At 56.0% G+C, this 12,013-nt stretch overlaps 1 protein-coding gene across 5 annotated transcripts in view; it reads left to right on the top strand.

Moving 5' to 3' along the window:
* Positions 1 to 255: 255 nt before the first annotated feature.
* Positions 256 to 12,013, top strand: part of HSPG2 (heparan sulfate proteoglycan 2) — a 237,714-nt gene continuing 225,956 nt past the window's right edge. For 2 of the 5 annotated variants that reach the window (XM_077260476.1, XM_077260475.1), the window contains exon 1: positions 259 to 560. In XM_077260476.1, coding sequence (XP_077116591.1) covers positions 498 to 560 — 63 coding nt within the window. In that variant the 5' untranslated portion in view covers positions 259 to 497. Of the gene's footprint in view, positions 561 to 12,013 lie in introns of all 5 variants that reach the window. The other 3 variants (XM_077260474.1, XM_077260477.1, XM_077260478.1) reach the window with 3 other exon arrangements.

The raw sequence follows: 12,013 nt of genomic DNA, 5'->3' as shown, positions 1-12,013 counted from the left end.
CCCTGTCTCCTCCTCCTGTATCCTGGGATTAGTCAGTCAGGAGCAGGCAGAGGACTAGTTAGTAGGCTGCTCCCTGTCTCTTCCTCCTCTATCCTGGGATTAGTCAGTCAGGGGCAGGCAGAGGACTAGTTAGTAGGCTGCTCCCTGTCTCTTCCTCCTCTATCCTGGGATAGTCAGTCAGGGGCAGGCAGAGGACTAGTTAGCAGGCTGCTCCCTGTCTCCTCCTCTATCCTGGGATTAGTCAGTCAGGGGCAGGCAGAGGACTAGTTAGTAGGCTGCTCCCTGTTTCCTCCTCCTGTATCCTGGGATTAGTCAGTCAGGGGCAGGCAGAGGACTAGTTAGCAGGCTGCTCCCTGTCTCCTCCTCCTGTGTGCTGACATTCCTGGCCGGCATTAGTCAGTGTGTGGAGCTCTGGGAGGAAGTGACTCTGCGGTGTCTCCAGTTCCCTGGATGTGAGCGCTGATCTCAGGCTGTGGATAGAGGAGTCTGGCAGCAGCATGGGACGCTGGGATCCGAGGAGCCCGGGACTGCGGGCGCTGGCGCTGATTCTTCTCATACAGGTGAGCGAGCCAAGACAAGAAGTGCGAGAAGTCCAAGATACTGAGCCCAGAAGTAGTGAGCAGTGCCCCGGGATACTGATCTGTGCCCAGAGGTAATGAGCAGTGCCCCGGGATACTGATCTGTGCCCAGAGGTAATGAGCAGTGCCCCGGGATACTGATCTGTGCCCAGAGGTAATGAGCAGTGCCCCGGGATACTGATCTGTGCCCAGAGGTAGTGAGCAGTGCCCCGGGATACTGATCTGTGCCCCGGGATACTGATCTGTGCCCAGAGGTAGTGAGCAGTGCCCCGGGATACTGATCTGTGTCCAGAGGTAATGAGCAGTGCCCCGGGATACTGATCTGTGCCCAGAGGTAATGAGCAGTGCCCCGGGATACTGATCTGTGCCCAGAGGTAGTGAGCAGTGCCCGGGATACTGAGCTGTACCCAGAGGTAGTGAGCAGTGCCCGGGATACTGAGCTGTGCCCAGAGGTAGCGAGCAGTGCCCGGGATACTGAGCTGTGCCCAGAGGTAGCGAGCAGTGCCCGGGATACTGATCTGTGCCCAGAGGTAGTGAGAGGTGCCCCGGGATACTGATCTGTTCCCAGAGGTAGTGAGCAGTGCCCGGGATACTGAGCTGTGCCCAGAGGTAGCGAGCAGTGCCCGGGATACTGAGCTGTGCCCAGAGGTAGCGAGCAGTGCCCGGGATACTGATCTGTGCCCAGAGGTAGTGAGAGGTGCCCCGGGATACTGATCTGTGCCCAGAGGTAGTGAGCAGTGCCCCGGGATACTGAGCTGTGCCCAGAGATAATGAGCAGTGCCCCGGGATACTGAGCTGTGCCCAGAGGTGGCGAGCAGTGCCCCGGGATACTGAGCTGTGCCCAGAGGTAGTGAGCAGTGCCCCGGGTTACTGAGCTGTGCCCAGAGGTGTATCTAGCCTTTCCTGCACCCGGGGCAAAGGATCAGTTTGGCGCCCCCCCCCCCCCCAAACCTCCCCCCCCAAAAAAACCTCCCCCATTTGAACCTTAACTCTGTTGAAATGACCAAGCCAAGGTACATTCCTGAATCCCCATAATGTTAAAATAGATACCAATAAAAGTAAAATTAATCGAGACATCAGTAGGTTAAGTGTTTTTGAATATCCATATTGAATCAGGAGCCCCATATAATGCTCCATACAGTTTATGATGGCCCCATAAGATGCTCCATATTAAAATATGCCCCATATAATGCTGCAGAAAGGTTAATAATATCCCCATAAGATGCTCCATAGAGACATTTGCCCCATATAGTGCTGCACAAACATTATGGCCCCATAAGATGCTCTATACAGACACTTGCCCCATATAGTGCTGCACAAACGTTATGGCCCCATATAGTGCTGCACAAACGTTATGGCCCCCATATAGTGCTGCACAAACATTATGGCCCCCATATAATGCTGCACAAATGTTATGGCCCCATAAGATGCCCCATACAGATATTTGCCCCATTTGCTATTGCTGCGATAAAAAAAAAAAAATCACATACTCACCTTTCGTCGCTCAGGCCCCTGGCACTTTCAATATTGACCTGCTCCTCGTTCCATTCGCCGCTCCATCTTCCGCCTCTTCTGCACTGACGTTCAGGCAGAGGGCACGCACTAACTACGTCATTGCGCCCTCTGACCTCAGCGTCACTGCAGAAGACGAAGTGGTGGCTGGAACGAGGAGCAGGTGAATATTGCGCAGCGCTGCGCTCCCCTCCCAGTTATACTCACCTACTCCTGGCGCTGTGCAGTCCCTGCTTCGGCTACTTTCACACTAGCGTCGGGCACTGCACGTCGCAATGCGTCGTTGTGGAGAAAAAACGCATCCTGCAAAGTTGCCCGCAGGATGCGTCTTTTCTCCATATACTTTTATTAGCGACGCATTGCGACGCAGTGCCACACGTTGCAACCGTCGTGCGACGGTTGCATCGTGTTTTGACGGAACCGCCGCCACCAAAAAAGTTACATGTAACTTTTTTTGTGCGTCAAGACCGCCATTTTCAACCGCGCATGCGCGGCCGAAACTCCGCCCCTCCTCCCGGACCTTGCAATGGGGCAGCGGAAGCATCCTAAGACTGCTTCTGCTGCCCACGTCGGGCATTTTTTTCACAGTATGCGTCGGTACGTCGGGCCGACGCAGCGCGACGGCCCCGTACCGACGCTAGTGTGAAAGCAGCCTTCTCCGGCGCTGCTGCTTCTTCCTGTACTGAGCGGTCACAGTTACCGCTCATTACAGTAATGAATATGCGGCTCCACCCCTATGGGAGGTGGAGCCGCATATTCATTACTGTAATGAGTGGTACCATGTGACCGCTCAGTACAGGAAGAAGCTGGGGCGCCGGGCAGCCAGGGACCTGCAGGGACCGCGCCAGGAGTAGGTGAGTATAATTAGACAGCCCCCGCTCCCTGGCCCTGCCAACCCCCTCCTTGGACCGCCGCATCATCAGGCGGCCCGCTGGCCCCCCCCTGTCGGCTGCGCCCGGGGCACATGCCCCGGCTGCCCCCCCGGATTCGCCACTGGCTGTGCCCAGAGGTAGTGAGCAGTGCCCCGGGAAACTGAGCTGTGCCCAGAGGTAGTGAGCAGTGCCCCGGGATACTGAGCAGTGCCCAGAGGTAGTGAGCAGTGCCCCGGGATACTGAGCAGTGCCCAGAGGTAGTGAGCTGTGCCCAGAGGTAGTGAGCGGTGCCCCGGGATACTGAGCTGTGCCCAGAGGTAGTGAGCGGTGCCCCGGGATACTGAGCTGTGCCCAGAGGTAGTGAGCGGTGCCCCGGGATACTGAGCAGTGCCCAGAGGTAGTGAGCAGTGCCCCGGGATACTGAGCTGTGCCCAGGGGTAGTTAGCAGTGCCCCGGGATACTGAGCAGTGCCCAGAGGTAGTGAGCAGTGCCCCGGGATACTGAGCAGTGCCCAGAGGTAGTGAGCAGTGCCCCGAGATACTGAGCTGTGCCCAGAGGTAGTGAGCGGTGCCCCGGGATACTGAGCTGTGCCCAGAGCTAGTGAGCGGTGCCCCGGGATACTGAGCTGTGCCCAGAGGTAGTGAGCGGTGCCCCGGGATACTGAGCAGTGCCCAGAGGTAGTGAGCGGTGCCCCGGGATACTGAGCTGTGCCCAGGGGTAGTGAGCAGTGCCCCGGGATACTGAGCAGTGCCCAGAGGTAGTGAGCAGTGCCCCGGGATACTGAGCAGTGCCCAGAGGTAGTGAGCAGTGCCCCGAGATACTGAGCTGTGCCCAGAGGTAGTGAGCGGTGCCCCGGGATACTGAGCTGTGCCCAGAGGTAGTGAGCGGTGCCCCGGGATACTGAGCTGTGCCCAGAGGTAGTGAGCGGTGCCCCGGGATACTGAGCAGTGCCCAGAGGTAGTGAGCAGTGCCCCGGGATACTGAGCTGTGCCCAGGGGTAGTGAGCAGTGCCCCGGTATACTGAGCAGTGCCCAGAGGTAGTGAGCAGTGCCCCGGGATACTGAGCAGTGCCCAGAGGTAGTGAGCTGTGCCCCGAGGCACTGATGATTCTCAGTGTGTACCCTGAAATACTGAGCTGTGCTCAGAGATACTGACGATACAGCGCTGTGCCCCATGATACTATCAATACTGCCCTGTGCCTTAAAATACTGACTATACTGAGCCTGTGCCCTGAAACACTGAGCTGTGCTCGGAGATAGGATACTGAGCTGCACCTCAAAATACTGAGTACCGCCACGGGAACCGCTGATCCTGTGCCACAACATCCTGATACTGCACCCGCAGGCCCAGTCACCGGGCATGGCTGCTCTAAATCCTGTAAATGCTTTTTGAAAACCTTCACCTCACCCTGTGTCCTTCACCTGACACCCCACCTGCTGATGTCCGCTTGGCTTCTGCGGATGTGGGTAGTGTATGGAGACATATCAAATGAGCAGCATAATGTGTAGATGATACGGTGTACCCAGTTACTCTCTGAGTTACTTGCTCAGTGGTTGGGGGGTGTAAATTATACAGTGTATCCAGTTTCTCTCCTCTGGTCGATGGAAGGGGAGTAAAGGATATGGTTTACAAAGTTTCTTTTCTCCAGTTGGTGGTGAGGGGTGTAGAGGATACGGTGTACCCAGTTTCTCTCCTTCGGTTGATGGTGAGGGGTGTAGGTAAGTTTCTCTCTTTTGGTTGGTGGTGAGGGGTGTAGAGGATACGGTGTATTCGGTTTCTCTCCTCCAGTCAGTGGTGGAGTGTAGAGGATACGATGTATCCAGTTTCTCTCCTCTGGTTGGTGATGAGGGGTGTAGAGGATACGGTGTACCCAGTTTCTCTCCTTCGGATGGTGGTGAGGGGTGTAGGCAAGTTACTCTCTTTTGCTTGGTGGTGAGGAGTGTAGAGGATACAATGTACCCAGTTTCTCTCCTCCAGTTGGTGATGAGGGGTGTAGAGGATGCTGTGCACCCAGTTTCTCTCCTTCGGATGGTGGTGAGGGGTGTAGGTCAGTTACTCTCTTTTGGTTAGTGGGGTGTAAATTATACAGTGTACCCGGGGTTTCTCTCCTCTGATCGATGGAATGGGTGTAAAGGATATGGTTTACCCAGTTTCTTTTCTCCAGTTGGTAACAGGTGTAGAGGATACAGTGTACCCAGTTTCTCTCCTCCGCTCAGTGGTGAGGGGTGTAGAGGATACGGTGTACCCAGTTTCTCTCTGCTCGGTGGTGAGGGGAGTAGAGGATACAGTGTACCCAGTTTCTCTCCTCTGGTTGGTGGTGAAGGGTGTAGAGTATACGGTGTACCCAGTTTCTCTCCTCTAGTTGGTGGTGAAGGGTGTAGAGGATACGGTGTACCCAGTTTCTCTCCTCTGGTTGGTGGTGAAGGGTGTAGACGATACGGTGTACCCAGTTTCTCTCCTCTGGTTGGTGGTGAAGGGTGTAGAGGATACGGTGTACCCAGTTTCTCTCTGCTCGGTGGTGAGGGGAGTAGAGGATACAGTGTACCCAGTTTCTCTCCTCTGGTTGGTGGTGAAGGGTGTAGAGCATACGGTGTACCCAGTTTCACTCCTCTAGTTGGTGGTGAAGGGTGTAGAGCATACGGTGTACCCAGTTTCACTCCTCTAGTTGGTGGTGAAGGGTGTAGAGCATACGGTGTACCCAGTTTCTCTCCTCTGGTTGGTGGTGAAGGGTGTAGAGGACACGGTGTACCCAGTTTCTCTCCTCTGGTTGGTGGTGAACGGTGTAGACTAGAGGATATGGCGTACCCAGTTTCTCTCTTCCTGTCGGTGGTGGGGGGTGAGAGATGATATGGCATACCTAGTATCCATCTTCTTCTGGTCAGTGGTAAGTAGTGTAGTTGATATGGTGTACACAGTGACTCGCGTTTGGTCGGTGGTGAGGGAGTAGATGATTTGGTGTACCACATTAATCTCTTCGGGTCAGTGGTAAGGGGTGTAGTTGATACAATGTACTCAGTTTCTCTACTTTCCTTGGTGGTGGGGGTGTAGATGATACTGTGTACCCAGTTACCCTTTTCTTGTCTGTGATGAGGGTTTAGATGATACAGTGTATCTGATTTCTTTCTTCCGGACTGTGGTGAGGGTGTACATGATAGTGTACCATGTTTCTCTCTTCAGGCTGGTGGTGGAGGGTGTAGATGATACGGTGTAGTCGTTTTCTTTCTCCCGGACTATTCTGAGGGTGTAGATGATGGTATAGCATGTTTCTCTCTTCAGGCTGGTGGTGGAGGTTGTAGATGATACGGTGTACCCGTTTTATTTTTTACGGACTGTGGTGAGGGTGTAGATGATGGTGTACCATGTTTCTTCATTCTGGCTGATGGTGGATGGTGTAAATGATACGGTGTACCTGGTTTCTCTCTTATGGTTGTTGGTGTACGCTGTAGATTTTGATCATTCATGTGATGGACAGGACCTCTTGTGTGCCAGATTCCTGTGTAGTATTAATAGTGGCACTCCGGGGAGCAAAAGTTTCAGGCTGCAGGTTATTCAGGGCTCTGGTGCCTTCTCGTCGTCTTCTTCTTTTCCTCCTTATAGGTTCCATCAGAAACTATCTAAAGGCTTTCAGGGGATGGATTTCAGGGGTTTGTGTGGGGTTGGGGATGTGGCATCCTCTCAGGACTCGACATTACAGTTGATAGTGGGGTGTGAAATGCGCTGTCTGCACCTCATCTGTTCACCCTGCTTACAAACAAGGAAATGTGAAGAGGTCTTATAAATTAGCAGGAAAAATTGGGAACAGGCTGATTACTGCATTGCCTGCTTGTGTCATCTAGTGAGGCAGGCCAATGACAATTATAGGCATGCCGACTCTCCAGAGACATCCGCTGCCCGGCCGGTGGAGATGTTCGCTGCCCGCCCGGTGGAGACGTCCGCCGCAGTCCTGGTAGTTCGGGGCTGTGTAAAAACTTCCACTCTCTGTGTGCTGTATTCTCTCCACACTTTCTTGGCTCAATAGCGCCTCCTTGGGGGTGGCATATGTGCTCATGATTTCACTGGGGTTCGAACCCGCAACCTGCATCATTGTAGGCAGCAGGTAAAGCTATGAGAAGGGAGACGTTTCTGTACTTGACTGTGTCAGGATACATAGAGATACAGCTCTACATGCTGCACATCTCTATGGGTCTGTATAATCCAGGGAAAGAATTCAGAGGTTTCCTTACTATAAAATTACTAAATAGTAATGAAACAATTACAATAAAGATCACAAATCAGCGAGTATCAGATATTTCTGATTTTCTATATCTCTCTAGTTGTGACGACCCCCAAACACAGCAATCAGATTTACAGTAAATGGCGTCACTGATAAGTTTCTCCATTAAACCCATAAAAAATGTGCTAAAAATGTGACGCTGAGGCTGCGATCGCACATAGCATAAACGCTATATTTTTTATTCACACAGCAATAACAATTTCTTATGATTACTGCATTTTTGCTGTGTTTCATGTCTTTTCTTTTATACTTGATGTGTTTTTACTTTTTTTTTTTTTATCATTACAAATTAATAATAATAATCTTTATTTTTATATAGCGCTAACATATTCCGCAGCGCTTTACCTGTTGCACACATTATCATCGCTGTCCCCGATGGGGCTCACAATCTAAACTCCCTATCAGTATGTCTGTGGAATGTGGGAGGAAACCGGAGTACCCGGAGGAAACCCACGCAAACACGGAGAGAACATACAAACTCTTTGCAGATGTTGTCCTTGGTGGGATTTGAACCCAGGACTCCAGCGCTGCAAGGCTGCTGTGCTAACCACTGCACCACCGTGCTTACAAAAGCTTTGATTCTGCAATTAAAGCAGTAAGAGACTGAAATATAGCAATGCCATCACAAAATCACCGGCCTCATCAGGCCCCGGATACCAGAGTATATTCAACCGTAAATTGTTATTAGTCGGGAGCCCACGATCCGGAACGTGCAGCACATGTCCGCTGCCAACTATTGAGAGCAGGCGACTCCTCTGATCACTGCACCGTGCGAATTCACAGCGTCCAATACATTGTATGGGTGACATTTGTCCTGCCGAGACATGGCGCAGTCTGGAGAGAAGCTCCGCGGGTGGGGGACGGACTCTTCGCGGGAGGGGAGGGGGGACGGACGCTCCGCGGGGGGGGGACGGACGCTCCGAGGGTGAGGGACGGACGCTCCGAGGGTGAGGGACGGACGCTCCGAGGGTGAGGGACGGACGCTCCGAGGGTGAGGGACGGACGCTGGGATGGATTTCTAGAAATCCCATCCACTCTGCTGTAACATCTGGCAGCTGTACCCATCAGCCAGATATACAGCATGAGTATCCGAGCAGGGATACACCGCATCCACCCATCAGCCAGATATACAGCACGAGTATCCGAGCAGGGATACACCACATCCACTCATCAGCCAGATATACAGCGCGAGTATCCGAGCAGGGATACACCGCATCTACCCATCAGCCAGATAAACAGCGCGAGTATCCGAGCAGGGATACACCGCATCCACCCATCAGCCAGATATACAGCACGAGTATCCGAGCAGGGATACACCGCATCCACCCATCAGCCAGATATACAGCGCGAGTATCCGAGCAGGGATACACCGCATCCACCCATCAGCCAGATATACAGCGCGAGTATCCGAGCAGGGAAACACCGCATCCACCCATCAGCCAGATATACAGCGCGAGTATCCGAGCAGGGATACACCGCATCTACCCATCAGCCAGATATACAGCGCGAGTATCCGAGCAGGGATACACCGCATCCACCCATCAGCCAGATATACAGCGCGAGTATCCGAGCAGGGATACACCGCATCCACCCATCAGCCAGATATACAGCACGAGTATCCGAGCAGGGATACACTGCATATTACTTGTATCACCAGTGTCGCACTGAGCAGATACTGTGCCGGAGGCTCAGATCCCTGCATCACCAAGGCCAGGGACACAACAGTCAGGGTGAGAAGCTGCACGGTGCAGCGCTGTGTGCACGCCGCACACAATCAGGAAAGAGGTGCATGTTACCCACAATGTATAAGTCAGGGGGAAGAAGATGTCACTTTTTACTGCTGACAGATGGATGTGGATGAGGTGCGTTCCCTGCCACCCCAACGTGCGTTTCGCCTTGTTCTTGGTCAGGGGGTCTGCACAGGGCTGCTCCATATGACTAGGCGGCAGGATACAAATACCTGACATCAACGCTGCTTGTCTTCTGCTGTTCTGGCATCAATCCACCACAGAGGTCCACTGACCTGGATCCATCCGGCCGCAGAGGACCACTGACCTGGATCCATCCACCACAGAGGTCCACTGACCTGGATCCATCCACTACAGAGGTCCACTGACCTGGATCCATCCACCACAGATGACCACTGACCTGGAGCCCATGAATCCATCCACTCATGTCTGGTCCTGGACACAGCGGGCGCCCCGGACACACTGAGGAGCCCCAAACACGGCCGGCGCCCCGGACACACTGAGGAGCCCCAAACACGGTCGGTGGCCCCGGAAACACTGAGGAGCCCCAAACGCGGCAGGAGGCCCGGACACACTGAGGAGCCCCAAACACGGCAGGTGCCCCGGACACACTGAGGCTATGTGCACACGTTCCGGATTTTTTTGCGTTTTTTCTGCGGTTTTCCACTGCAAAAACGCTTAAAAAACGCATACATTATGCATCTTATCATTTTTAATGCAGTCCGCAATTTTTGTGCACAAGTTGCGTTTTTTTTCCCGCAATAAAAACGCATCGCGGAAAAAAAACGCAGCATGTTCATTAGTTTTGCGGATTTCCTGCTATTTATTGCACTGGGAAGCTCTGTAAAAAAATGCGAAAAATCCGCGCAAAAAATACGCTTGCGGATTTCCTGCGAAAGTAGTCAGAAAAATTCTGCACACTTTCCTGAACGTGGGCACATAGCATGAGGAGCCCCAAACACAGCAGGCGGTCCCGGACACACTGAGGAGCCCCGAACACGGCGGGCGCCCCGGACATACTGAGGAGCCCCAAACACGGCGGGCGCCCCGGACATACTGAGGAGCCCCAAACACGGCGGGCGCCCCGGACACACTGAGGAGCCCCAAACACGGCAGGCGCCCCGGACATACTGAGGAGCCCCAAACACGGCCGGCGCCCTGGACACACTGAGGAGCCTCAAACACGGCGGGTGGCCCCAGACACACTGAGGAGCCCCGAACACGGCGGGCGGCCCCAAACACGCTGAGGAGCCTCAAACACAGCGGTCGGCCCCGGACACACTGAGGAGCCCCAAACACAGCGGGCGGCCCCGGACACACAGGAGCCCCAAACACGGCGGGCGCCCCAGACACACAGGAGCCCCAAACACGGCGGGCGTCCCGGACATACTGAGGAGCCCCAAACACGGCGGGTGGCCCGGACACACTGAGGAGCCCCGAACACGGTGGGCGCCCCGAACATGCTGAGGAGCCCCAAACACGGCGGGTGCCCCGGACATACTGAGGAGCCCCGAACACAGCGGGCGCCCCGGACATACTGAGGATCCCCAAACACACTGAGGAGCCCCAAACACGGCAGGAGGCCCGGACACACTGAGGAGCCCCAAACACGGCGGGCGGTCCCGGACACACTGAGGAGCCCCAAACACGGCGGGCGGTCCCGGACACACTGAGGAGCCCCAAACACGACAGATGGTTCTAGACAAAGTCCCGGGCCTCAGGTTCCCACCCCTGGTCTGCTGAGCCCCTCTGACATCTCCTCCTGTCAGGTGATAATTAATGGTAGAGGGGGTGGTCAGTAATGGCGCACAGTTTGTCCTTCCTGTTCTGTAAAAGTTATGAGGTGTGATGGCGGACACAGCACAAGACAAGGGGGTCACATGAGCCCTCCCGGGGCCCCTCCTCAGGTGACATGAACCCTCCCGGGGCCCCTCAGGTAGCAGGAGCCCTCCCCGGGCCCCTCCTCAGGTAGCAGGAGCCCTCCCGGGGCCCCTCCTCAGGTGACAGGAGCCCTCCCGGGGCCCCTCCTCAGGTGGCAGGAGCCCTCCCGGGGCCCCTCAGGTGACAGGGGCCCCTCGTCAGGTGACAGGAGCCCTCCCGGGGCCCCTCCTCAGGTGACAGGAGCCCTCCCAGGTCCCCTCCTCAGGTGACAGGAGCCCTCCCGGGGCCCCTCAGGTGACATGAGCCCTCCCAGGGCCCCTCCTCAGGTGACAGGAGCCCTCCCGGGGCCCCTCCTCAGGTGACAGGAGCCCTCCCAGGGCCCCTCAGGTGACAGGAGCCCTTCCCGGGCCCCTCCTCAGGTGACAGGAGACCACCTGGGGCCCCTCCTCAGGTGACAGGAGCCCTCCCAGGGCCCCTCCTCCTCAGGTGACAGGAGCCCTCCCGGGGCCCCTCCTCAGGTGACAGGAGCCCTCCCGGGGCCCCCTCTCAGGTGACAGGAGCCCTCCAGGGGCCCCTCCTCAGGTGACAGGAGCCCTCCCGGTGCCCCTCAGGTGACAGGAGCCCTCCCGGGGCCCCTCCTCAGGTGACATGAGCCCTCCCGGGGACCCTCCCCAGGTGACAGGAGCCCTTCCGGGGCCCCTCCTCAGGTGACAGGAGCCCTCCCGGGGCCCGTCCTCCTCAGATGACATGAGCCCTCCCGGAGCCCGTCCTCCTCAGGTGATATGAGCCCTCCCGGGGCCCTTCCCCAGGTGACAGGAGCCCTCCCGGGGCCCCTCCTCAGGTGACAGGAGCCCTCCCGGGGCCCCTCCTCAGGTGACAGGAGCCCTCCCAGGGCCCCTCCTCCTCAGGTGACAGGAGCCCTCCCGGGGCCCCTCCTCAGGTGACAGGAGCCCTCCCGGTGCCCCTCAGGTGACAGGAGCCCTCCCGGTGCCCCTCCTCAGGTGACATGAGCCCTCCCGGGGCCCCTCCTCAGGTGACAGGAGCCCTCCCGGGGCCCCTCAGGTGACAGGAGCCCTCCCGGGGCCCCTCCCCAAGTGACAGGAGCCCTTCCGAGGCCCCTCCTCAGGTGACAGGAGCCCTCCCGGGGCC

The sequence above is a fragment of the Ranitomeya variabilis genome, chromosome 4, assembly GCF_051348905.1.
Source record: "Ranitomeya variabilis isolate aRanVar5 chromosome 4, aRanVar5.hap1, whole genome shotgun sequence".
In the NCBI taxonomy this organism is placed as follows: Eukaryota; Metazoa; Chordata; class Amphibia; order Anura; family Dendrobatidae; genus Ranitomeya; species Ranitomeya variabilis.
Note: the sequence above shows the minus strand (reverse complement) of the source record. Positions and strands in the feature narration are given on the sequence as shown.